General features: G+C 46.0%; 1 protein-coding gene across 1 annotated transcript; it reads left to right on the top strand.

Annotated features, from left to right (window-relative positions):
• Positions 1-519: 519 nt before the first annotated feature.
• On the top strand, positions 520-27814 carry LPAR3 (lysophosphatidic acid receptor 3). Its single transcript, XM_083511216.1, has 3 exons — positions 520-1020; positions 12904-13660; positions 23539-27814. Exons 2-3 carry the CDS (start codon positions 12925-12927, stop codon positions 23865-23867), a joined length of 1065 nt encoding a protein of 354 aa, XP_083367342.1. The 5' UTR covers positions 520-1020; positions 12904-12924; the 3' UTR covers positions 23868-27814.

Below are 27814 nucleotides of genomic sequence, written 5' to 3'. Positions count from 1 at the left end.
GCAAATTTCCAGAGGCTAAGACAGGACTGAAGGTACCTCTGTCTCATGAAGTAATTCCCATGCCCTAGCCGTGGGGCTTAACTTTTGAGCTGTGGGGGCTGGTAGGGTGGAATCCTAGAATCTTAAAGAGTTGGAAAGGGACCCTGAGGGTCATCTAGTCCAACCACCTGCAATGCAGGCATCTCGGCTAAAGCGTCCATGACAGATGCCCCATCCAGGCAGGAAGCACTACAGGAGGTGGCGCCAGAGCCATGGGCACACATTCGAATTCTGCCCCTATCCTCACCAAGGCCCATTTCGCAAGTGAAACACCAACGCCGAGGAAGTGCCATCCCTGGACCAGTTGGAGGTAAGAAGGTGAGGGCAGGCCCAGGTCTCGGTGGGGCGCTGCCCCCTTTGCCCTGGGGGGCTAGTCTTGACTGAGTATGCACGCAAGTGAAGTGCGGGGAGGGGAGAAGAAGAAGAAAATGTAGAGGAGGAGCAGGAGTTTTTCACTCGTGGCTGTGAGGGACTGGGAGAGGAGGAGGAGGAGGAGGAGGAAAGAGGCGGGAGCAGGCAGGGAAGCGAAGCAGCAGCGACTGGGCTTTCCCGTTGCCGCTGCTGCCCTTGCGCCTTGCTCCACATTCGCTCGGGAGAAGCGCCGCGAGAAGTTCCCTCCGCTTGCGAATGAAACCATAACAAACCACCGAGGGCCCAATGGGAAGGACCCGAGAGCGGCAGGTTGCGAAAGAAACCGCGCGGCGACGTTCCCAGCGCCGGCCCAGAAGGCAGCCTTGACCGACGGAGGGCGCCTCGGCTCGCCCAAGGCTTCCCCGCCCTCGCGCCGCCTTCGGTGGGGGAAGGAGGCAGCCCACGCCCACGCCGGCGGCTCTGGGGGCCGCAGCCGCCAAAAACGTCGACCGTGCACCGTCCGGCTTGACGGGAAGGAGCCGGCGCCGGAGAGCGAGCGGGCGGCGTGGCGGGTGCCAGCCGGGCATGCGGGCAGGCTGCAACTGAGGCGCGCGCGCGCGGGCTGCTGTGGTGAGTGAGGGGCTTGCGCCCTGCCGTGAGGGGAGACGGGCAGGGAGTGGGGTAGGGAGGGAAGGGTTACTGACACGCCTGTGGCTCCCCTCTCGGCGCCTTTTCCACTTGTGGAAGCGGGGTCCCCGTGGGAAGCTAGGAACTGCCCGGGGATTCGGACTCGAGCGCCGCCGCCGCCGCCGCCGCCTTCTTCAAGCGCCTCTGGCTTCGCGCGGAGACCAAACTGTTGCTTCGCCCAGCAGCGTCCGCCGCGGTGCTGAGGCGCGCGCGCGGAGGAGGAGGGTGGACAACGTGCAAAGCAAGGAAAAAAGAGTTTTCTCCGGGGCAGTGGGGTGCGACAGGGCAGCGGGGATCGGGAACGCGGGACGCCTCTCTCCCGAGTTTGGGCAACGGAAGGAGCAGCTTCCCTTCTTCTCCTAGCGATGCTAGCACAGTTGCAAAGCTAAGCAGGGTCCGGTGCGGCTCCAAGTTGGATGGCAGACCGTGCCTGAGATTCCTGCATGACTTAATGACCCTTATGGACCCCTTGCAACTCTGCAATTCTATGATTTGCCTGCATGCACTCTCCCTCTGAGCATGAGTGTAGCCAGGATTTATGTTAGGGTGGGGGCCAGGACACCCATCAGTCGCCCTCCTCTGTCTAGCAGATTCAGAAGGAAATGTCTCAACAGCAGTTGTTTCAAATTACTTTCTTTGGAACCCAAGGTAGCTCAGAAAAATCTGTCAAAATCTTTCTACAATTTCTAAGTATTTTTATTTATTTGCTTGATTTTTGTGGTGGGGGGGGGGGGAGGCAGCAGCCACCCCCTGCCTCTGCCCATGCTTCTGGGTGGTGCTGTTTGGGGGATTGGGCCCCATCACCCTGCCCGGACACAGCATGAAAGTGTGAGTGAACAGACAGAAATGGTGGCTGCTCCTCCGTTGGAGTTCCTGGTGAGTTCCTGGGGTCACCTTTCGCTACCTCTAGGGTGACCCAGCTAGAACCAGGCTTCCTTTCAGCATTGCCCAAAGAGAGAAGGCTTTTTTTCCAGCAGGTAGAGCAAAGATGGGAGCCTGTGGGCCCTTCCAGACTGGCAGCTCCCATCTTTCCTAACCATGGGCCATGCTGGCTGAGGCTGATGGGAGAAGTTGGATCTAAAGGGCCACAGGTTTCTTCACCTTTGAGGTAGAGCCTTCCAGCAGTGCCGGATTTAGGGCAGTGCAGGCTGTCGTCGTCCGTCCCCCCCCCTCACAGGGCGCCGAGCCAAGGGGGCACAAAATAATAACGAAACCTATTTGTCATATTGGGTGTGTGTGCCAAAATTTGTCCTTGCTCAGGTTGCCGTATTGCCCAAATCCGCCCCTGCGTTCAGAGGGAGAGGGCAGGTGTGCAATTAGAGATGGGAGCAGCCGTGACCTGCCCTTGCCTTGTTAGCAAAGCTGGCAGGATTTCTAACAAGGGAAGAATGAACTTCTCATCACCACCAAGAAGAAGTGTGTTTAATTTAATGTATGGACTTCAGAGTAAGTGTATCATTGCAGCAGGCAATTGCCCATGTTCATACGCTCAGGTCTCTGGGCTACTAAATGCCTGTTTGTTGTTGTGACTGACTCTGATGCAGCCAAGCTAGGGCAGATGTTTGGGGGTTTTTTTGGTAATCCTCATCCACAATCCATTGAGCGCCACCATTTCGATTTTCCTCTGCAACATGTTTGGTTCTGATGAAGCCATTCAGGTATAAGCTCTTACCTTTGCTTTATTCATCCAACCGCCTTGGGGCCAATGTAAAAGTGTTTTCTCCCCTCTTTCTCTCCCTCTCCCTCTCTCTGTTTGCAGTTCCGCATCCATCATTTGACTGCAATGCTAATCTGGCTAGAATACACACACACACACTTCCTCCTCCTCCTCTTCTTCTTCTTCTTCTTCTTCAAAATCCAGACAGTGGGTCCTTCCAGACGGTTGCTAATTTGAGGGTGGTATTCAACCACATACTGGCAAATTCAGTTTGTGCAATTAAAGTGAACATGGTGCTCTTGCACAACAGAACTACAGTGATACCCCGGTTTACACACGCTTCAGGTTACATACTCTACTAACCAGAAATAGTACCTCAGGTTAAGAACTTTGCTTCAGGATGAGAACAGAAATTGTGCTCCAACGGGGCAGCGGCAGCGGGAGGCCCCATTAGCTAAAGTGCTGCTTCAGGTTAAGAACAGTTTCAGGTTAAGAATGGACCTCCGGAACGAATCAGGTACTTAACCCGAGGTACCACTGTACTGGCAAATGCTCAATAAACAGCTGATGTTGTATAACCTCCCTGCAAACTCTGTGCAAACCAACCAGAACAAATGCTCAACAGACAGGTTGTCTTAAGTTAGGGCTGCAGTGCTGCCTTTATTTTTGTGCAGAGTGCCTTGTCCCAGTTGCCATTTCTATCACTTTGTGATCCCTAGCCAGCTCAGTTCATGGGCAGGCAGTAGCACTGGAAAAGGCTGAATCCTTGGCTACTGGAGAGTGGAAAGAATTGCAATAAGGCTCCAACCCTGAGAGATAATATTACTAACAGGAATGGAACTGCCTTCTTTTGGGATATATGTTTATAAGAGCGCCTGGAAAGCCAGATATATTTAAACCAGGATCCAGTAATAATCCTGGGTGACTTGTAAGGCTGAAACCTAATCATTCATTTGGGTGATTGCAGACTGGGACTTAGCAGGGGCTCTTCTTGCATTGTCGGGCCTCAGATAAGATGCAAAGGGTTGGCTTCTTCCCTTATCTTGGACCTTCCTTGTGACAATCAGAGGGCGGCTTTTTAAGGAACGGTGTCCCTAAGGATGAGACTCTTTTTGTCAGCCATGCAAAGTATTAAACACTTAAGCAGCCGTGCTAACCTAACCTCTGTACCTACATTCATTTGGAAGTTGGCTAATGGTACATAACATAATATAATAATTGTGACTACAACAACAATAATAACGCCAATGAATTTGCGGCAATCCTTTCCATTTACTGTTGAGCGGGAAGGCTAGCAAATAGACGTAATTGATTATAAGCCAGAGTTTGAAGTCACTGAGCCTTGTGGGCAAATGCCTATTGCAAGGCAAATTGTTGGCTAATCGAGGCATGAAATAGAGTGGCACCAAGTGGAGATTAAATGCTCTAAGGTTCGCCACTGCTGAGGTCGATAACAGTGATGAATTCACTGTGTTATCAAATATAGCCAGGAGCTAAAGTCTCTCTCTCTCTCTGTGTTTTGCTACTTGCATTGTGTCTACCCTCTAAACTGCTCTGGATTTGAGAACTGTTCTGAGATTTTCCAAATTAAGGGTGGTGAGTAAATGACCTAAAAAATATACTAAAGAAAGTACATGCTTGTCTGAGAAATTTTTAGTAAAATTTCTGCAACACAATGTAACACAATACTTGCAGTGGCTTTCCATTGTAAGTGTGTTACTGGGGATGGCTGGATATTACTTCTTTACAGCATTAATTGCCTCTTCACTAAGGGTGGATCTACACGGGGGGGAACGCTATAAATAAGTCAGAAATTAAATTTTTATAGTGAAGGGGAAAAAACGCTATGGGAAATCGCAAAGAATGTTTTTTGCTCTCCAGCGCCATCCTGTGTTGCATGCTTATAATGCATTCAAAACTCTGTTTGTTTGACTAATGGAGCTGAGTCCTAAGTCTGAGGACCAATCTAGATGTGATGGCAGTGGAACCGTTCGTTTAAACAGGGCTCTTTTTAAACAAAAAGGGGACAGAACTTGGTAGCATAATTAGCTGGCCTCAGGGATTGTGGACTTCATTCCTTGCCTGCAGCTCACATGCCTACAGTCTGTGTCTCAAGATGTTCCTTTTCCTCATTCCAGCTGCGAATAAAGTGCTTGGAGAGAGAGCGCAGTGAGGAGGCAGCCATTGGTTTGGGTCAGGATTCAGCATTCCTCACGCACATCATCCTTTTGCTGCTGAGCATATTCTTCCTGCCTTTTTTTCTACATCAGGATTTGCACAATTTTCACAGAGCTGCAAGGGACCACAAGGGCCATCTAGTCCAACCCCCTGCAATGAAAGGAATCTTTTGCCCGACATGGGGCTCAAGCTCACAACCTTGAGATTAAGAGTCTCATGCTCTACTGACTGAGGTACCTGTAGGTGATGGGCCAAATGCCGCCCCAAGTTCCCTCTGGCCAGATCTCAGATCTCATCATAGCCCACATTCAAGCTGGAATACGCCCCGTACTATGGCAATGATGCACGTTTGCATGTTTGCCGTGGTGCAAGATTGGCAGGCAGGTGGAAGCGTCTAGCTTTTGTGTGGCTTGATTGCAACGTCCTTTGCAAAGGTGGGAATCAACCCCATCGTTCCACCCACTTATGCTTCTGATCCCACCCACTTCGCCTCTGGCCCTGCCAGCTGTTTGCTTCTGACGCTCAGAAGGTTATTTGTGAGAAAAAATGTGGTGCTTCAGCTGAAGAAGGGTCCCCACCCCTCTCCTGCTTCAAGAGGGCTTAAGGGAACAAGTCAACAGTGTAAACTTTTCCACTTTAAATTACATGCCCTTCGTTCTTCCAGTGTAGGAAGAATAAGATTTTGCGTACAGCGATCTGAACAAGAGTACTTCCGCTACTGTTAATTTGTGTCAGAACAGTTGATGTTACAGATAGGTAGCCATGTTGGTCTGCTGTAGTTGAAGCAAAATAAAAAAATTCCTTCAAGTAGCACCTTAGAGACAAACAGTTGATGTTATCTTTATTCTTGTTTATAATTACTGGGGCAGCAGAAGATTAGTCACACGTGTAAAAAATAGTTTCAACTGGTAGAAACATTCTCCACCATGAGAAAGGACTCAGAATTGGTTACATGCATGGTGTACATTTAAAGCACATGGCTTGCCCCAGAGAATTATGGGAACTCTTGTTTACCCACCCAGAGAGAGCTACAATTCCAAGCACCCTTGGCAAACCGCAGTTCCCAGGATACCATGTGTGGTGTGGATATGCCCAACCAACTCAAATGAAGTTTTTCTGTTATCAGCTCCATTGATATTGGACTTTTAATGTGTCTCACCTGTGATTTGAATTAAGATATTGTCTGAAAGCCAAAGCAACAACAACCTAGGAACATTCTGAATTAAAATTCTACACCACGTGTCACATTCTCCAATGAAATATTCTGGACATTATTCCCAACTCATTCCAGCTACTTAATTATGCAATGTGTGAAATAGAGGAAAACATGCTTGATATAGTGCTTATGGCTTGATGGCTATTGATAGCAACATGGGTATTTTTATCTTTCCTCTCTTTATATAAGTTTTGGATGTGCACTGGAAAGCGAAACGAAAATATACCCTGTACCAGGCTGCAAATCCTAGATTTGTCTAGGTTGGACTCTTATTTTACTTCCAGTCCACTGTAATCAAGACATTTCAGGGACTTTGAAGGCGCCTGCTCGTGGCTTTACGAGATCAAAAATCACTTTGGCTCTTTTCCTGCTTTCAGAATGCAAACAACGTTTGCAGGCATGGTTGGTGCAACTTTTGCAGTGGCCCAAACATGCATGCACAAACTCCTGTGATGAGGGCAGTGTAGATATAGGAATACTGGAGGGGCTGTGCCCCCGCCCACTCTGCTCATCAACTCCCCACCAACCCCTCCAGAAGACACTTTTATTTGCTGAATTATCTGCCCAATCATCCCCACAAGGCCGGTGTGGTCACGCTGGGTGCCACACTGCAGGGGCGCCAAACAGTGCTGCAGAACGGAGTGCAGGAGGTATGGCGGGGATTTGAACCTGTGACCATCTGCATGCAAACAAGATGCGCTACCATTGAACTATGGCTCCCCCAGGTGTACAACCCAGTTTCTGAGCATGGAATGTCCCCTCTGGATCTTGGCAAGTGTGCTTTTGCTGCCACAGGTCAATGAAACTGCTTTTCTGAAATCCTTTATGCTTTTTTTGGGTGGTGGTGGGGGGGGGAAGCTTCATTTGCATTGTGTTCCCAGTATGAAGAGTAGCAATATCTTTGCAACTGATTTGGTATTGAATTGTCTAGACTAGAAGACAAGAGGCTGAGATATGGTGACTCTGCACAGCTGTGTATTGTTTTGTTGGCCGACATGTTGAAGTATCCAGTCATCCCGATCAAGGCTCAATCCAGTAATCTCTGCTGACTTCCAATCCTGCTCTCGGGTGAAGAGCAAAGCTTAAGGGAGAAAGGATATGATGGTGACGAAAGGAGTTGGCACATACATATTTAGTAAATAGTATAGAGACCGGCTTTATAATGTCTTAAATGCTGAGATTATTTCCTCATTACAGGCTGAGATGCCAACTCTTTCTTTAGTCCTCAACTCCGGGAGTCTTTAAATGAAAGCTTTGTCATAACCTTTTTAGGTTAGATGCCATGTATAGACTTCCTAAACCGTAATTTCAGAAGATCTTAAATTATGAAAGTCTCCAGAGTCTAAATTTGTGGTAACTAGAGATGTACTGGGTGTCTGCCCTTAACAGGTTTTAGCATGGCTGCAGTAGCTTTGAACTAGAGGAGTATGGTACAAAAATGGCCCACAATGTCTAACATTAGCATTGCATAATATTGTCTTTCCGTGTGTGGCTCGCCTCTGTTGACTTTTAATTATTTACTCACGCCTGGGAAGTAATAAAGTGATGATAAGACACACTTGTGGACTGCTTTTCACTTGGATTATTCAAAGGTATCTTCTGTACAATATATTTAAATAGTTGCAGTATTCAATAGACATTGTTACGATTGGCAAACACACCAATCAAACTAACTTGTCAGATGTTATGTGATCATGGTCAAATATTATCCAGTCTTTCAAACAGCTGATGATGCTTGAACAATTGAGGTTTTGCCTACTTGGCAGAATTGCCTTTGAAAACTAGCTTTAAAAAAATGCTATTGCTTTCCATTATTTCTGTTTATAAATTTATTTTTCCTGTTGTTATTATTATTATTACTCTTGGCACACTTTCATAGGTAGTTATTTTTCTTGGAAATATTAATAAATATTGCACAAAGTATTTCCCCCCAACTCTATCTTTTTATAAATTATAGAATCATAGAATGGTAGAGTTGGAAGGGACCCCAAGGGTCATCTTGTCCAACCCCCTGCAATGCAGGAATCTCAGCTAAAGCATCCATGACAGATGGTCATCCATTCTCTGCTTAAAAACCTCCAGGGAAGGAGGGTCCACAACCTCCCAAGGGAGACTGTTCCACTGTTGAACAGCTCTTCCTGTCAGAACGTTTTCCCACATGTTTAGTCACGATTCCCAGGTAAGATCCTCCCCCTAGTGTGTGGGCAGGGAGGTCCCTCCCCCTACCTGGCCTGATCACCTTGGCAACACCTCCCCAGGCGGGATTGGGCAACTGGCTGAGGTAGGTGGAGACCTCCAGGTACCCCACCTGGGGAAGGTGAAGCCAAGCCTGTGTTAATGGTGCTGCATAGGGTCCAGGGGGCTGTGCGCGACCACGCAAAGGGTGCCCCCCATTTAATGTGGGGAGCGGTCATTCTTGTAACTTGAAGCTGTTGGTTCAAGTCCAGCCCTCCAGAGCAGGAGAAAGCAAGCTTGTTCCTTCTTCTATGTGACAGCCCTTGAGATAGTCGTATGTATGTATGTATGTATGTATGTATGTATGTATGTATGTAATCCAGAAATGTTTTGTGTCTTCATTTTTACCAGAAATCTTGCATATTCCAGCGCAGGAAAGATATACTTATCTTTTTTTCTTCTTCTTAAAGAATAAGCCTGCATGTTCTAGTGTTAAAAAAAAGAAAGAAAGAAAAAGAAAACCATTAATTTTGTGAACCAGCACTCCATCAGAGAGATCCGGTTGCAAACCCTTTCCCTACAAATCAATTTGAGTTTTGCATTGTTACACTAAGTGAAAAGTTAATGATTCATTGCTGTGTGTATAAGATGACCACATTATTTGTGCTTGAGGGCTTCCCACAGGCATCTGGTTGACCACTGTGAAAACAGGATGCTGTGCAAGAGCACAGGCCTTTGGCCTGATCCAGCAAGCACTTCCTTATGTGAAAGGAACATTATCAAACCCCAATCAAAACGTTTGTCTTCATATTTCACATTTATGTTGTTGTTTTCTTGGCGTTCTTGGTAGCTCCTCTAGTTCCACGCAGCTGCTTCTTCCGAGTTACCTATTGACTTAAAAGGTGTGACCGCACCCAGTGGCAGAGGAACCCTTTCCGGCACCCAGGGTGGGATGCTGAGGGATGGGGCAAACCACCCGGCGGCGCATGTGCGACATCTGCATGGACTGCGCATGCGCAGCAGCCCGTACGGATGCTACGCGAACGGTGCCCATACTAACTGTGCATGCGCCCTCGGCTGCTCTACAGCTGGGGGGGAGCAGCTGTCCATCTTGTCAACCCCCCTAGAGTGGTGCCCAGGGCGGACCACCCCTCCGCCCCCCTTCGTACGCCCCTGATCGCACCCATGAGCTTTGCCATGTTGCTGAGAATGCAAGGACACTAATCCTCATAGCTGCTTCCCATCTCCCAGTTTGGCATCTTGGGAAGGCTCCTTATCAAGTCAGGGGGTGCAATTCAACATTGCACTTGTTCCATCTGTGCAAGCAGTTCGGCTTGCCAGACAGAATGACACACACACACATCCCACCCCGCATGCCGTTTTAGGGGTTCTGCCACCCCCCACCCCCGTTTGCAGAGGATGTGGGTGGCATGAAGCACTACTGTGCAAGATGAGCACCTTTCTAGAGATGATGTCATTATCCATTGTGCACTTCAGGACTTGAAACGCATGTAGGGTGGTGAGACCCACACCTTCAGCTGAAATCCTGGTCGGTGGCTCTGTGAGAATACAGCAGAAGCAAAGCAGAAAGTTGAGTACACAGTGTCTGTAAAGAACAGGCAGCATGTTCTTTTCCCTGTGAATAACAATGCAGGCAAGGTGTTTCTGCCATGGGAAAGTTCTGGTCAGGCAATATCAACAGAATTACCCAGAGTCCTGAAAACTAGACAGGACAGGGATTGCTTATACCCTCCTCTGCAAATAACATAAGTTCCACCTGACCTTAAAGGCTGTGCACTCAAACACACCTCTGGAAAAAGTAACATGCCCACCAATATCAGACCCTCCAAGTGTCCCTCTTTTCCAGGGGCAGGCCTGGATTTACAGCAGCCATCCCGGTTTCTGATTTGATCCCGGAATGTCCCACTTTTCTTTAGGACATCCCTATTTCATTGGAGAAATGTTGGAGGGTATGAAGTTATGCGACCCCCCTGAGCCAAGGAGATAAGTAACTGTATAACCTTTAGAAGACATCTGAAGGCAGCCTTGTATAGGGAAGTTTGTTTTAATGTTTTATGCTTTATTATGTTTTTATATAAATTAAGGGGTGGCAGAGATTTTTCATGGAATCCTACAATGAAACAAATGAGCCCATCCTTTTCCAACCTTGCGATTCTTCCTTGGGTAAGTAGGAGCATGTGGAGATGAGCTCCAATGGATCACAGTCATGGAGGTCCAGTGCTCTTCTTCAACAAGGAAGGGTCTGGCTCAGAGGAGCCCCAAAGGTCACCAGCTAGTCTTTGATTCAGTTGTTTTGAGGCCCAGAAAAAGGGCCAAAATGTTTGGGTGGACTGACCCAGGGAAGCTTAACAGCACACATGTGATTCTTGACATGGTTGTTGGAGGCCTCCTTCCTCTGTTCATTTACCTTGGGCAAGGCTTTATAGGTTGCTCAATCAAGCAAAGCATCCTCTCTGTTTATAGGGCTTCGTATCCCAAGGAGACTCCTGCCCTCTCTGTCTGGCCCTCAGGACTCTCCCCAGACCACACCACTTCTCCTGAGGCCATGTCCCTCAGCAGTCTTGCTTCACAGCCTCGAGTGTTTTTTTTTTTTTTTTTGCCTGACTGGAATGTGCCCTTGAACTCTGATGATATCTTTTGCTTGCCTAGATGAGGGATGAGAGGTCTGTGTAGAAACCATCATATGATACAAAGGTAAATTGTAAATTTGTTGCCTCTGGCTCTGCACAAAAGCTTGTCCAGAAACAAAAAAAATGCAGTCCTCTGGCTGACACAGGTTCCCTCACCATTGGCTAATGTATTCCTTCCTCTTCCTTTAAGTCTTCAAACTCTGAAGTTACCTCACAGGGAACCTGATTCTTCATGCGCTTGCCAACACACTGTTGACAGGAACAAGAGGAGGACAGGATCAGACTGGTAGGGAATGAGCAACACTAGTGCTATTTGAGTAGCTATAGCAACTAGGGAGGAAAATTGTGAGTTCTATGGTTCGCAAGTGATAGAGGGATAAGGAGAGGCCTTAGTTGCATAAATTGTGGCAGGTCTGCTGCTCTTCCCAAAAGTAATGGCCTACCTGACTCAAAGGTGACGGCTTCAAGCTTAGTAAAGCATTCCCTTTCACCGCTGTGTACCAGAAGGGATTTCAGCAGGTTTACCTGGCATTATATACTACACCTGCTGAAATGCCACTTCCTATACTTGGGGTGGACAGAAGGTAGGGTGGTAGATCTTTGGATGATTTGAAGTTGACCATCAAGGATGCTAGACTCCCAATATTTAACAATGACAACAACAAAATGCCCCCATCCCTCCACATTACAGTGCTGAAATGAAGGAAACGGAAGCAAAGGTTACCAGGATTGGATTGTTGTGTGGAAGAGCTGCAAGGTCCATTCAGTTCTGGGATTTAGAACTATTTCCTGGTCACAAAGTTCTTTAATTCTAAGTGGACATCTTTTGTACCTGGATCCAGTTAGATCTTGGGGTTCAGTGGGGGGCGGTGAAATGAAGTTGGTTCTCACAAGCTGAAGGCTGCTCTCACCTCTGTTCCACACAGTTGTTGGAAGTGTGGGAGCTCTGTCAACTTTTTCATCCAACTGCCCATGTGTTCTGGGAGGAATACAGAACCTGGGTGACTGTGTCACAATTAGCACACAGTGTGCATATTTTAATTTAGAAACGGCGAGCGATGCCTGCTTAGCTGACTCTTGTGTGCCTAAATAAAGCTAGCAACCTAGGAGAGTGAAAATTATTACCTAGCATACAAATTATAGAGAATATATGCAAATATACATAACAAACACGACTCCTAGTGAAACAGAACTTGCTTTTAAGGTTGCGGCAGAATTGCCACTCCTAATCTCTTAAACATTTGATTGATTGATTGATTGATTGATTGATTGATTGATTGCCCTGAAGGGTTTCCAAATGTTTCCCCTGAGGCTTGGGAGTTCTTAAAGAACGGGGCAGGACTCCTTAGTAAAACTGGGAAAGGCTCAGGGGCCTCTTGCTCATCACATCAAATATATGTGCCTGATAATTGCGACCATAGAATAGAATAGAAATGTAATAAATTTAGTAAATTCCATGTGATTAAATCCATGGACAGGACATTTGGGACATTTAATTACATAAATAAGCCGTTTGTAAAGGCATTTATATATTTAATTTACACTCTGGGTTTTTGTTTTTTTAAATATTAACGGGCACTCAGAATGTCTTGCCATAAAATGACAAAGAGTATCTGATTCATTTGGAAGAGTGTTGAATATGCTTGGATCTGGATCTGGATCTGACACGTGGCTTGCTTGTGGCGTGTAGGAACTCTTAAAACGGGGCATTTTCATATAAGGACTCTACCTAAAAACATCAAGGTTCTGAAACCGGAGTAAAAGGCATAAATGTGCACATAAATGGATTTAGCTTGCCTGCTTCGCATAACCTGTGTAGTTGCATGATTTGACTTTCGAAGGTGAGAAATATTTGTTTGGGACAGCTTCCTTATCCATGGCAACTCCAAGATGGCACCACTCCTATCATCCATTTTTTTTAACCTTCCTTTCTTTTTCTCTCCCCCTAGGATGCCATACTCTAATCCAGGATGAATGAATGTCACTATGATAAGCGCATGGACTTCTTCTATAACAGGAGTAATACAGCCACAGCAGATGAGTGGACGGGGACAACTCTCGTCATTGTGTTATGTTTTGGGGCCTTCTTCTGCCTCTTCATTTTCATCTCCAATTCACTGGTCATAGCCGCTGTGGTCAAAAACAAGAAGTTCCACTTCCCTTTCTACTACCTGCTAGCCAACCTAGCAGCTGCGGACTTCTTTGCAGGCATCGCTTATGTATTCTTGATGTTCAACACTGGCCCAGTCTCCAAAACGTTAACTGTTAACAGGTGGTTTTTGCGACAGGGACTTCTGGACACGAGCCTGACGGCTTCTCTGGCCAACTTGCTAGTAATTGCCGTTGAGCGCCACTTGTCTGTTGTTCGGATGAGGGTCCACAGCAACCTCACAAAGAAGAGGGTCACCTTTTTCATTTTGTTGATCTGGGCCATAGCTATTTTCATGGGGGCGGTGCCCACCTTGGGCTGGAACTGCCTCTGTGACATCTCAACCTGCTCTTCGCTGGCTCCTATTTATAGCAGGAGTTACTTGATATTTTGGACCGTCTCCAACCTGGGGGTTTTCTTCATCATGGTGGTGGTGTACATAAGAATCTACATGTACGTCCAGAGGAAAACAAATGTTTTATCTCCGCACACGAGTGGATCCATCAGCCGCAGGAGGACTCCAATGAAACTTATGAAGACAGTCATGGCGGTCTTAGGTAAGAGGATGTGGAGGGCAGATGTGCTTGTGTTGTATCATCATCATCATCATTCAGTTTGAGAAGGTTGGTAGATCTTGGCTGAGCCATCTGTGGTTACATTTCCGGTGATTGGTCCTCATCATAGGACGGGGGCTCTGAGATGGTGGGATGGAAACTCACCATGTGTCTTCAGCTGCAAGAGGGTGTTATTACTCCATGCCCCATCCTTTCTCTTGGATCTATGTTTGTGGTGCCATGGGAGGCCCACACAGCCATTGACCTGATTCTTGGCCTTGGGCTGCTTATGAATCATTAGGCTGCTTATGAATAATAACCAGCTTTAGTTTACAAAGTGGCTAGTCAAAGCCATTTAACCTGCAGATGGAGGATGTATCTACCTGCAAGCTTCTTGCATTCCCAGCATGGTGCTTTGCTGAAAAATTATAAATGTGAGGTATGGTAACACCACCCCACTCTCCAAATGCAATATCTTAGGACAGGCATAGACAAACTCGAACCTCCAGATGTTTTGGGACTACAACTCCCATCATCCATAGCCAAAAGGACCAATGGTCAGGGATGATGGGAACTGTAGTCTCAAAACATCTGGAGGGCCGAGTTTGCCAATGCTTGTCTTAGGAGGTGGCTTGTGCATTTTCCCTCCTGTAGGGTTTCTGACATTCATGCTGATAGCTTGACTTCACACCCAACCTTACTATTCAGCTGTAGGGTTTGTGGTAGTCATGCACAGGGATGGACAGATCTGTCAATTTTGGCTCTCTCGGTTCCTCATTTTTCCAGTTTTAAATTTGGTTCTCCACATTTCTGCAGCCAAAAATAAAACCATAAAGAAAATTCATCAGCATTTTAGTGTGAATTCATAAACACATTTTTACATGCCGTTTTGACTACTTCTTTGCTATCATTTTCTCCTAATACAATGCATCATTTGCATGTTTTTTTTCTTTTATTAATACTGTATGTTCATTTTATGCACACTTTCCTCTAATATATGCATTTTAGTCAACATTTGTTTGGTGAACTGCATCACAAAATTTGTAGAAGCTGCGTTTTGGTTCTCATATTGTTTCATAAAGTGCAAATTTGATAGCTTTAAATACAAGCTGAATTGAATTTTAACCCCATCCCTAGGTCATGCACAGGTGGTGGATACACTGATGGGAAACCTAAGAACTAGGAATAGCAGCAATATGTCTGATTGCCTTAATTGGCACCAACAGCTTTGCAACAAACAGCAAAGGATCCCAAGAGGAAGCCCAAAGTCTCACAAAATGTATGAGGCATGTCAGTATACTTGGTAGTAGTACAAGGAAAAAATTAGGTTGAAATCAGGCTTTAACCTAAATATATGGTCATCTGAGATGAGTTGGAATTGCCTCCAGGCACACCAGCTCTTGTAAACTTGGGGGGGTGGGTAGGGGAAGAGACGCTAGTTCACTCTGTCTGGCTAATAATAATAATAATAAATTTCTTACACACCCTTCACTCTAACGTCCTGGCCATAAATGATGTGGCTGGGCTGATGCCCTGGTTTTTAAAAATAAACAAACCAACCAACCTGTGGGCTTGTTAACTTTTGTCCACTGCATCCCAAAATATTGAGATGGGTTCAATCTACTCCATAACCCTTTTTTTGTGGTTATCCTTTCAGCTACAGCTTTAGGAAGGCTATAGGATGGGTATGGTTTGAGTAAAATGAGGATGGGAGTCGGGGGGTGGGGTGGAACGTGGGGGTTTCATTCAGTGCCTTTTGCCACAATTCAGCCACAGTATTAAGAGGAAGGTTTGGTCCCTTCCAACTTGAAATGCTGTCCTTTTATAAGTAAGGCCAGTCTAGAATCTCTCTGGTGGTTTATTGGCACTTAGCTTCCCTTGTTTATAAAGTGTATCACCTTCTACCCATTCCCTCTCCCCAGAGGTCATTCTCCTCACAATCATTATATTGCTCTGTCCCTAGTACCCAGGTTCTGAAAACCTGCTGAGATGGAGCCTCTATTCTAATTACTGGCAGGTGAACCCTGTCCCATGATTGGAAGACTCCAAATACAGCTTCCTTCCCTGGTGTAGTACCTTCTTGTTTATCTTGGGCTACAACTTCCTGTTGTCCTTGGCCATGCTAGCTAAGGGGCTGATGGGAGCTGCAAGCCAGAACATCCGGAGGGCACCAGGTTGAAGGTTGGGGAAGGCTGTTATACAAAACACCTTTATAACCAAACCAAATCTAGTATTGAATTTTCATTCTCACCTGCTTGGGCATCTACAGTGTGCAGTGCAAATATTATAACAGTCAAGGAATGCTAAGTGAGATGAGGTGACCCTGAGCATCTTGCCATGGCTTTTATTCATGTTGCAATTGCCTGTCAGGCACCGAATAGCTTCTTTCATAACCATGCCATGTCCTTTTCACAGGAGGTAACAAAAGAAAGCATTGCTGTGCCTTGGGGGAGACCGCTACTGTGACCCTATTGTAACATTGCAAGATATCTGTAACATGGAGGACGGCCTCTCTTTTCATAGTCCGAATGCTTCGCCCATTTATCTATTGAATGCCAGACCCAAGGACTCCGCTGCTTAGGTCTGGCATCAGAATTTCTCAAGGAGGCCTTGTTTTCTCGTAGCGCAACACAAAGTATGTGTGGGAAAGGCGGAGGGGGACGGGGACCCAGCTATTAGATCTAAACAAATACATTGTGGTTGACATAGTGAATTCAAAGTAGGGATTGTCTTCTACAATACAGCTGTCCCATTGCGAGGCACGTTTGTTTTTCCACTGGGTCAATTCAGCTGACTTTAGTAGATACAAAACGATAGCTTTGGGTAGAGCAGTCCCCCCCCCCCAACTTGGGGCTCCAGCTGCTTTTGGACTACAATTCCCATCGTCCTTGACCACCGGTTCTGCTAGCTAGGGATGATGGGAGTTGTAGTCCAAAAACAGCTGGAGATCTAAGTTTGGGAAGCACTTGGGTAGATGGACATAGCAAGCTGCCTTATACTGAGTCAAGCCATTGGCCCATCTAGTTCAGTACTGTGTACTCTGGCTGGCAGCAGCTCTCCATGGTTTCAGATGGGGTTCTTCCCAGCCCTACCTGGAGATGCCTTGGATTGAAACTGGGACCTGTTGTATGCAAAGCACACTTACCATTTTACCACTGAGCTATGTCCCTACCCCATATAGTCTTATATTATTGACTATTACCATTGGTAGGAGGCAACACAATCTGTTTGCTTAAAGCAAAACCATGATGTGCATTCTGGGAGGTTAGAAATCCTCCCACGCCTCTCTCTTTTCTTCCCTGGGTGGTTTACATTTCCTCTCCTTCTTTTCCCTGCCTGTTTGGACATGCTGGGAGACAGGTTACAGGACACCAGAACCAACACAGTCCCAGCAAAAGCTTTGCTCTCTTATTTGTCAAATCTTACGCATCTATAGCATCAAGATGTGTTTTGAGCCATGGTTTGCTCAGGCTTCTTAGCCCCATAATTTTTCTTCAGGAATGCCGAAGTCACAGAAAAAAGCAACATCACCTTTCTCTTACTGCTGAGTAATCCACAATAAATGGCCACACTTCTGATATCAGAGAAAGACTTTCTAAAGTTAGAGGGTGTGGGAATTTCTTTTTAGTGACTTTTAACTATACTACTACAAGGAGCAGGTTACAAATGGAAGAAGGGCTTTATGGTTTGGTTGTGTGTATGTACCTAGATAATTGTATTTCGGGGGCTTTGTGGTTTGTTTGTTTGTTTGTTCATGTGTGTGCGTGTGCATGTGCACAGATGCATTGCGCCTCCCATCTCCTGATGGCTGGAACATGTCCACTGTGAGGGGCATATCTTCAACCCTCTCAGTGCAGTACTTCCTCTTCCTGTATGAGGGAACGTCATCCATTCACTTATAAGGGAGAGGACAAAGAAGTACAGGGTACCTCGGTCTACGAACTTAATTCATTCTGGAAGTCCGTTCTTAACCCAAAGTATTCTTAAACCGAGGTGCGCTTTCCCTACAGAGGCTGGTGCCCTTCAACCGTTTGGCTTCCAAGGCAACGTTTGCTAGCCGGAACACCTACTTCCGGTTTTGCGGAGTTCGTTGCCCAAATAGTTCGTTAACAGGGCTGTTCATAGACTGAGGTACCACTGTACACCTAGTGGGGAGTGGGGTACTATCTTGGGTCAATATCAAACTTGCCTTTGGTGATTCCGGTTCCTAGAGTTCCGGCTAGCTTTTGCTGTATCTTGGCGGTGACCTAGATTGTGCCCTTTTGACTTTGTCAGTGGAGAATCCTTGCTTAGAGCTAACATTTCTCTGCATAGCCTGAGGTCTTCTGATGCCATTTCAGATTGTGGTGCCAATCAGGGACTGCCAACGTGTTGCCCTCCAGATCCTATTAAGACTGCTACCCCTGTGCTACAGTGAGGCATAACCTTTAAAAAATAGTTTTTAAATACAGAGAAGATGCAACCCTAAATACCTACCATAAGCTTTTGAACTCTATATATCTACGACCCACCCACAAAACTATTGCACTTTTTACCAGCAGCATGGCAGGCTGAAATTTAAGAAGCGAATACTGTTTTCCTGGCCTGAATACACAGTGATAACGAGAACTTCAGTTGCTGAATTTCTGCAGTCATTACAGGGGCAAAGAGTCTTGCCAGGGAAAGGGGGCTTCAACCTTAATTCTGAAAACTTGTAGCGGCAATTGGTTTTTATTACTTAGTTTTTAAAGATACCTGAGCAGGAAAGCAAGTAGAACGAATACCCAATAAGCCTTCCTCAAATAAGTACTGCTAACAAGAATTGCAATTGCCTCTGGATGAAAGGCTCCCAGTGCACATATTTGCACTGATTCAAGTATGTTTTGCTGCCTTTCAGTGGGAGAGCAGAGCCCGCTGGTGCAAACCGCTTGTAAAATAATGCACTGCCGTGACTTTACCCAGCTCATACCGAAATGGATGGCAACGCTCTCCATAAATTTTGGCAGGGCCAGATAAGGGCTTAGTTTCGCAGCAAGCTATAGCCTATTAATTTGCTCAGGAGAGCAGCATTTTCACTCCAGTCAGACGTCATGCCAGTTGCTTTTCAGATGTTTCTGATTCCTTCTCCTATTATGTTGGGAGATTAGAATCTAGCTGGGTTTCTTTAAATGACAGTTTCCACTCTCTGGAAACTACGTATTTTAGTCACAATGCCTTCAATTTATTTTGAGTGCCTTCCTTTTTATCTGAAACGGTTTTCTGGTTGTCAGCCGTGGAAGATGTTTAGACTTGTAGCCTGTGTGAGAATTCATTTCATATTTCCATTTCCTAGAAAACAGACCAGAAATAGTTCTGCATTATTGCCATTCTGCCTGCTTCTTTTTGTTCCAATGTGATACCAACATCTAGATTACAAGAACCCTTTCTAGGCTGCCTTTTTCAGCATCCTGTTTTCCAGAGCTAACCTGATCCATAAATAAGGGCTAGCTGACCCTCTTATTCTACTGCTCCCCAGCAGCTGGCATTCAGAGCCATGGTGCCTCTCATCTTGTTTTACAGCCACCAATAGTTGTATCCTCCCCTACAAAAAACTTTCCAATTTGATAGTCCTCATTCGCTACATCTTGTGGTGGTGAGTTCCTTGGCTTAGCTGTGCTCAGTGGGAAGAGGCACTTCCTCTGTCCTGGCCCACATCTACACTTTTCAACTTTATTGGTTGACCCCATGTCCCAGAATTACGAGAAAAAGAAGAAAAACTCTTATCCGCTCATTGTCTTATTATTATGATTGACTAGCAAATATTTCCACCGAGTCAATTTTATCATGCGCTCTCATATCTTTGGATAATGATAGCAGTCTTCTTGGGAGGCTTACCCAATCGAGTGGTAGAGAAATTTAGATAACGTTAGACAGAAATAACTTGCTGTGGTTGCCAGTTCCATTGACCTACGTGTGCAATGTCTGTGTTACTCTGACCCTTGGACAGATAGGGGAGAGCCCTATCATCGACCCTTTTGTTCTTCTTCTTGCTCCTTTCCCCTCGTGATTCCCCGCTCCCACTTGAGTTTCCCTTAAGAACACAGCATGGATCCCAACCCACAATTCCATAGTCCCCAGCTTTTTCTTTGTCCTTGACGTGGTCAGATCCAGATTTAGCAGAAAGTGATCCAGATAACCGCTTGTCTATTCAAATATCCACTCAACAGATGCTTCATTGCGTTTGATGGTTGTGTTGTTCCCTGCTTTTTCCTCTGAAATGAAGCCTAAAGTAGTTAATAAGTACAATCAATCAATTGCACAAGTAATCTATGAATAGAGGCACAGTGGTCCAATGTGCACGTAATGCCAAACCATGGTTTAGTTCAGAAGCCTTTGCAAACCTAGGCGATACTTTGGGCTCAAGCACTCCCCTCTCATGTTACCCCTGCAGTCAGGAGGCAGAAATAAACCAGTATTCAGTTGCACTTTAAGCAGTCCAGGTGATCAGGAATTCACTGTGCTTTCAGTTTCATTCCTTGCCATGTGAACTACGAAACGTGGTTTAAAAGGCACACTCATCAATTTTAAAACAAGCCAACTTCCAACAATGGGTTGATACGCGGCTGGCTTGTTTAACAAGTAGGTGTTTTACGCGGCTGGATCAGTGGCGTAGCGTGGGTTGTCAGCACCCAGGGCAAGGCAAGTAATTTGCGCCCCCTAACCCATGGATTTGCACCCCCTAACCCGTGGATTTGCGCCCCCTAACCCCCAGATGTTGTGCCCGGTGCGGCCGGCCCCCCCTGCACCCCCCACGCTACGCCACTGGGCTGGATCATGATAAAGAGGTTTATAAAATAAAATATTTTCTTCCTTTCTTATAATAGTAGAACTCAGGATCACCTAATCAGTTGCCTATAGGTTTGCAGGCAAGAAAATAAAGTGTGCTGTTGTCTCATGAAATTCACTACTCTTCCATACTCTTCTAGACTCTCAAAAGTTTGTGAGCATGCTCAGACCTCGTTGAGCTACACATCCATGGTGGAAAGGTTTATTTAGCCAGTGCAGCTACAGTCGTATCTTGGTTTTCAAACAGCTTAGTTCTCGAACGTTTTGGCTCCCTAATGCTGCAAACCTGGAAGTGAGTGTTCCGGTTTGCGAACTATTTTTGGAAGCTGAACGTTTGACGGGGCTTCTGTGGCTTCCGATTGGCTACAGGAGCTTCCTGCAGCCAATCAGAAGCCTTGCTTTGGTTTCCGAACGTTTTGGAAGTCAAACGGACCTCCAGAACGGATTCCACTCGACTTCCAAGGTATGATTGTAAATGGAAATGTCACCTACGGTAGGAATTCACATCTAAGGATGAATAGGAGGTCATGTTGAGTGAGCTTTCAGCGGTCTCCTGTTGGCTGCTCTTAAAAACACAGGACAGGACTGGATGAATATTTCGTCTGCTCCAGCAACAGTGTTGCTGTTTTTTTCATGTTGTAGATGCTTCACTACATGTAGCTTGCGCAGAAGCATCCCAGTGAAAAATGCAAAGCAGCCTTTTGAAAGGAAAGGAGGTGACATTCCAGGCAAGTCCACACATGACCTTGGTTTTTGCTAAGCTGAAGAGTGATCGGCAGTCTGTCCTAACATGCTTATATTTGAGCAGAAATGATGCTTGCAGAAACCAAAAAGTAAATAAAAAGGTCTCTCTCTCTGTATAAATTCGTATTGCTTACGTCTATATAGCTTACACTGACATTTTTTGTATTGTGCAAATGAACTGAGTAGCTGTTTCAAAAGTGATCGAGATGTACTTGGCCTTGGACTTGTCCTGTACGTGGGAGGCAGGGAGGGACAGGGCAGAGCCACACCATACAGTTAAAGTACATTTAAAGCACCTCAACCCCCCCAAATCCTGTAGTTTCCACCTTATAGAGCTACAGTTCCTAGTACCCGTGTCAAACTTACAGTTCCCAGGATTCTTTGAGGAACGGCATGTGCTTTGAATTTACGGCATTGATCTGCCCACAGTTAGGTCTCACCGCCATACGCATTTCTTACAATGCCTGCAACACTGATAGGGGAATTGAAATAAAGCTGCCCATTTCAAGGTGACTGCAGGACTGGGATTTGAACTCTTGTCCCCGTTCAGATTAGGTTTCCATTGCCCTACATTTGCATGGTTTGTGGGCGGGGAAACAGAGCGCTGGCATAACTTGCTGGAATATTTCTTTGCCGGCTTTAGGGGAGAAGGGAAAAGGCTTCCTAAAATGTAAGCTTTTGACTTTGATTTTTTTAAACAACAACAACAACACATAAATGGGCAGCACTTCCTCTGTGCGTCCTCTGCAGCCTGCCTTTTGTGCAGAGCTGTAATTTTCCTATTTTTGTAAAATAGGCAGCAATTGTGGCTTGAGCTAAGCACATGCTCGTTTGTGCATTAGCTCTGGCCTCTCTCCCTCCTTCTCTTTCTCTCTCTTTTTGCACTAAGAAGCATGGAATGACAAACCGGCAATGCCGGCACCAGAGATGAAAGAGCGATACAATTAGCCTGTTCCATAAATATTAATTGAGTTTGTCTGTTTTACTGTGTGGTTTTAGTCTTCCTGATTTGTTGGTTGCTCTGGGAACCCAGCAGGGTTGATGAACGAAATACAAATTTATGAAATAAAAGAAATGCAGTGCTCGTGTGTGTTGGTTCATCGATTCTGACCAGCGTCACCAACCTGCATGCTTGCCTGGTCTGCACATTGTTCTGGGAGGTGTTTTGAGGCAGGAGATAAATATTGCAAACGGGCTGTTGCTCTATCACAAATGGGCGACGAACCACAGTTTTTCTCAACTTATTGCAAGAAAGAAATTCGACTCGGTTTGCATTTGAAGGTGAACTTCCCAAATTTGCACTTTTTGAAACAATCCTCAAATTGAAACACAGCCATCCTTCAAAATCCAAATTTCTCTGAATTTTGCAACGTGGTTTTCCATGCATATACCAGGGTTGCTGAGGTCGGGGAGAGGGATGAACCCGTGTTTGTCTTGAGCAGCAGCTGCCTCCTCCAGTGACGGCTGTGAAGGAAGCATCCCATGGCCTCTCCATGGCCGCTGCTGCCAGCTTCCTCCCTTGGGCAGCTTGAAGCAACTGCTGGAGAGCAGGCAATGAGGAGAAGAGGCTGCCATCGCCAGCAAGGCCCAGTCCCGCTTAATGTGCTGGCTCTGAGGGGCAGGCAGAGGGTAGGGCTGCCCTGGGCGGGAAGAAAGGGGGAGTAGAGCAGAGTCTCTTTTCTTCTTTTAATGCTTTGTATGTCCATGTTTAATCTTGCTCCTTTCTAAAATTTATGTACAGTGGTACCTCGGGTTAAATATGCTTCAGGTTACAGACGCTTCAGGTTACAGACTCCGCTAACCCAGAAATAGTACCTCAGGTTAAGAACTTTGCTTCAGGATGAGAACAGAAATCATGCTCTAGCGGCACGGCGGCAGTGGGAGGCCCCATTAGCTAAAGTGGTGCTTCAGGTTAAGAACAGTTTCAGGTTAAGAACGGACCTCCGGAACGAATTAAGTACTTAACCCGAGGTACCACTATATTGGTACATGTTTTTCGTTTTGTAAATCTACCAAAGAATGAAATAAAATCTGGATTAAGTGGTTTTCTCAAGACAGTGGGGGGTGGGTGTTCTGTGTCCCGTTGGTGATGTAAATGCTCTGTGGCAGGGGGAGGTCTGTGTGGCAAAAAATGGGTGGTTGAAGGGGGTCAGTTGAGGGGCGAGTGAGAAATGTTCCTGTTTTCATCTGAGGAAGATTGGAGGCTATGTAGTCCTCTTTGTCTTGTCCTAAGCCCAAATGCTTAATGCAGCAAAATGCAAACAAATGAACAAATCCAAACAAATTGAAACAAACAAACAAACAAACAGATCCATTCTTTCTCTCTCTGATAGGTGCCTTTGTTGTGTGCTGGACTCCCGGCCTCGTCGTCCTTCTTCTCGACGGCTTGAACTGCACTCGTTGTGAGGTACAGAATGTGAAGCGGTGGTTCCTCCTCCTGGCCCTTCTGAACTCTGTCATGAACCCCATCATTTACTCGTACAAAGACGACGAGATGTCGAGCACGATGAGGCGCATGATCTGCTGCTCTTTTGAGGAGAGGCCGGAGCGCCGGTCTTCGCGGATCCCCTCCACGGTGCTGAACAGGAGTATGGACACCTCTAGTCAATACTTAGAAAATGGCATCACCCAAGGGACAATCAGTGGCAAAGGAAACACCTGAGCCACACTCTCTCGTTCTTCCTCCTTAAGAAGTGGACTGTGGCTTGTGCAGCGGATGCAAGCGGACCGAGCACTGAACCAGCTGGGTTCATAATCCCGAAACAGCAGAAGTGTATACTCTGTGTGCCAGGAAACCCAAACCCCAGGGTGGCCTGACATCATTGTAAATAATTATTGGATGAGAGGCGGAATATGCTGGAAGGGATGGAGAAGAATAGAAGGAGTGGACTTATTCTGCAGTGTGTTTTTAAAGTTGGAAAACTGTACAACCGGCATTGTGGAGTCCTCATTCTTCAGAGGCCAAGTTACCGCTGTGTGTGGCATATACCACTACAGACTGCTGAGATGAGGCTGGTTCTCACATCTAAATGCTTAGCTATCTATACCTATTATCTATCTGTCTATCATCTCCACATAGAGAACTAGGATATCAGGCAGAAGAGTTGTAAACTAGCTTTCTGAGTCATGTTTTATTTCTCTCCGTGGAAATATTTTTATTTTATTTTATTTTAGTTGTTGTATGGAGGGCTATTCAATACTGTGAGATCCAGACCAAAGTTGCAGCCTGTCCCTACGCATGTTTACATTGGAGTATGTGCCATTTTGCTCAGTGGGGGTTTGCTTCCAAATGATATGCATTGCTTCGGATTGCAGCCCTAAAGCCCTTTTGAACTCAGTGGGACTTGCTCCCGAGTAACCATATATCGGACTGGGCTCTTCAGTCTCCTGTGTGGTACGGTGTTTGTGCTCCTCCAGTAAACATTTTTATAAATATTTTTCATGGCGTAACAGGGTTGCAAAACCAAAACTGGTCATATTTGGCTCCCCTGCCCCATCCCAGTAAATGTAATGATTTCTGAGCATCCTGATTTTCCTTCCAAGCTGTGATTATGGGGTGGGGGAGTTCATGAGATTTCTGCAATAAACTAATTGCACGCAAAGGCAGCCAGTCTCCCAATAACATATTATTCCGTGCGTATGCAACATTTGTGACTTGTTCGTAGGGACAGAACTGTTTGCTCTTAAAGAAACAAGCCAAATAATCACTGTCTGCTTCAGTTGAAGGTGGGACAATGAGGATTGATGGTGGTATTTTTAAGCCTCTGATCTTACCTTTCAGCTGTCACAAGTTCAGGCCTCAGTTGCTAGCACAAAAGATGTTGGAAGTTTGGTTATTAAATTTGAGTTTCTGAAAAGTCCCGGCTTAAAAAAAAAAAGGATTTAGACTGTTGTGTGGTGAAAGTTAGACCTGTATAACAGAGACATAAGCAAGAATATATGTGCACTTTGTGATTTATGGATTGAATCCTTTCAAGTTAGTGAGGGGAAAACTTCTTGCAAAGGCATGGGATCATACTTTTTGTTATTTCAAAGTATTTTTTATGTGCATAGGTTAATTTTCACACTGTACTTCTTAAGTGGTTTTATCTCCTGTGGACTGTGTGTGAGATCAGTGGTATACTTCAGGCGATGGTACAGAATTGTAAATAAATGCAATGCTTTATATCTGAGTTTGGGTACCTCATTTTTTGGGGGACCATCTTCAGACACTGGGATTTTTCTAGAAGCAATGCAGACACCTTTCCCTCTAAATGCTGCCAGAAATCAGGACCAGAATTTGCCGCCTACCTTGGGGAGAGAAATACCACTTCTTAGCATGTGCTAATTTATTCAAATTCATGAATGTTTAAAATTATGCATCTCCTAGGATTGCAAAATAATAGTATGTCAAATGAGAGAAAACTGCACTTTCTCTTCTTGCATGCTCCCTGCATGAAAACAAAAATAAACAAAGTTCCAGGCCTACTTTGGTCTGGCTTAATAGCATGCCTAAACCAGTCCATCAGCCCAGTATTTTTCTCTTAACGACACCTGCTTGCAAAATGATTATCTGTGTTCAGAGATATCTGCAGTCACTGCTGCCAAATAATTATCACCAGGGCATTGTGGCAAGAAGAATTAAGACCGGAATTTGATGTTAGATCTCCTGGGGCCCAGCAGATGAAGGCTAAGCCTTGAAGGAATGATGCCCATTGTTCATGATACAGATTGCCCAGTTCCACACAGCTAGCTAACTTAGAAGTGAAAAAAACAACAACAACGCCAACCTATAGTGCAATGTGAAATTTTAAAAGCCTAATTCCAGGATGCCCTGTTTCTATTTTATTAGGCATGTCATTGGCTCGCATTAGTGTAACGAAGATCTAAAATTGTATACATCTCTGTGTCAGTCTGCCGCTCTCATCTAATACCTGTGCACGCCCTTGCAGGTCCAGTTTCTCCTGACTGCCATATCCCTCACTATTATCCTATAGCATCACCAACCTGTCTCTCCGTTTCAGGTGCCTGCTGTACAAAGATCACATCCTCTCTCATGATGGATTTTCATCCTCTTAACTACTGCCTGGTCACGCCTCTCCCTTTTGCCTCCAAACTGCTGGAGCATGCATATGCCCGCACTGCCGAGGGCGGGTGCGCTCCGGAGGGGGGTGGAGTGCAACCTAAGGGGGGGCGGGGCACGCAGAGTGCCCTCCCAAGCACGGGATAGCAGCTTGGGTGAACGGAGTGGTGCGCATGCCCTGCAGCCAGGGGCAGAGCGAGCTGCCTATGGGAGTGGAGCAGGCCGCTGATGGCGGACATTTGGTGCACCACCCGCCCACAATTCCCAAGCCTCTCCCAAGCTGTCAAAACGAAAGTGGAAGGGGGGAATTCTGCCATGAAAGCGGCACAGCTCCCCCCTTACCCCGACGGCTCAGGGTAGGCTTGGGAGTCGCAGGTGGGCAGCGTGCCAAATGTCACCCACCCCAGTGAAGACACCCGGGGTGGTCCGCCCCCACCGCTCCCCCCTTCCTTCATGCCGGTGACCCATTTTAACACGGCTTCTGCTCTTTGAGCTCCTGTGAAATCTCCAAGACCCCCAGACAAACTTCTCACTGCCAAATCCTGGGACATGGGCACATCAGGTTCTGCACTGTCCATGCTGAGTGGCAGTGGCTCTTTGGGGTTTCTGGCAGGAGTCTTCCGTATCCTGCAACATGCCCCAGGCACTCTGGGTGGCTTCCAACATATATAAAAGCATAATTAAACATTTAAAAACTTCCCGAAACAGGGCTGCCTTCGGATGTCTTCCATAGGTTGTATAGTCACTTATCTCCTTGGCTTGGGGATTGCGTAACCTCCAACATTTCTCCGATGAAAATAGGGACGTCCTAATGGAAAATGGGACATTCCAGGTTCAAATCAGAAATCCAGGAGTGTCCCTGGAAAATAGGGACACTTGGAGGGTCTGGTCTTTCTCAGCCCTGCCAGGAGATGTCAGGGACTAATCCTGAGACTTTCTGCACGGAGGGCTCTACCACTGGAATGTGTGCAGCAGGTGTAGGTGGGAGCAGGAAGTCTCAATTTCAAATATTTGGCTGTGCTTTCCAGCAAATAAATCACTGCTGACTGCCGTGTAGGACTCGCTCTGGTAGGAGGACATGGTTTGTTCTTGATCAACCAGCATGCAAAACTTTTTTTTAATGATGAGAAACAAGGCTGAAGTATAGGGTGGAGCGAGCAATTGGCCCACCCTATGACTTTTCCCACATTTACTACCCTTGGCCAGTGATAAGATTTCTTGTTCCTTAAATATGCTTCATGAACATATGCATGGCCTTGCCTCTATCCCTTGGCTCAAGCCCTCCTCAAAACCAACATTTTCTGTGTGCCCTTTGTCTTCTTAAATTTCTTAACCAAGCTCCAAGTACATAACAATGACACTTGTCCACGTTCTTCCTTCCCATTCTCTTGTCTGTTGTTTCCTTTGTCTGTGGTTTCCATGTGGTTTGTTTCAGGTTGTAAGCTCCTTGGGAGCAGGGACTCATATATGTTGCATGTGTAAATCTGCAAGGTGCCATCATGCACACTGATGGTGAAGCATGCGGAAATAAAAATATATCCATGCTA

This window comes from Podarcis liolepis (assembly GCF_965112155.1).
Source record: "Podarcis liolepis genome assembly, chromosome: 6".
In the NCBI taxonomy this organism is placed as follows: domain Eukaryota; kingdom Metazoa; phylum Chordata; class Lepidosauria; order Squamata; family Lacertidae; genus Podarcis; species Podarcis liolepis.
Note: the sequence above shows the minus strand (reverse complement) of the source record. Positions and strands in the feature narration are given on the sequence as shown.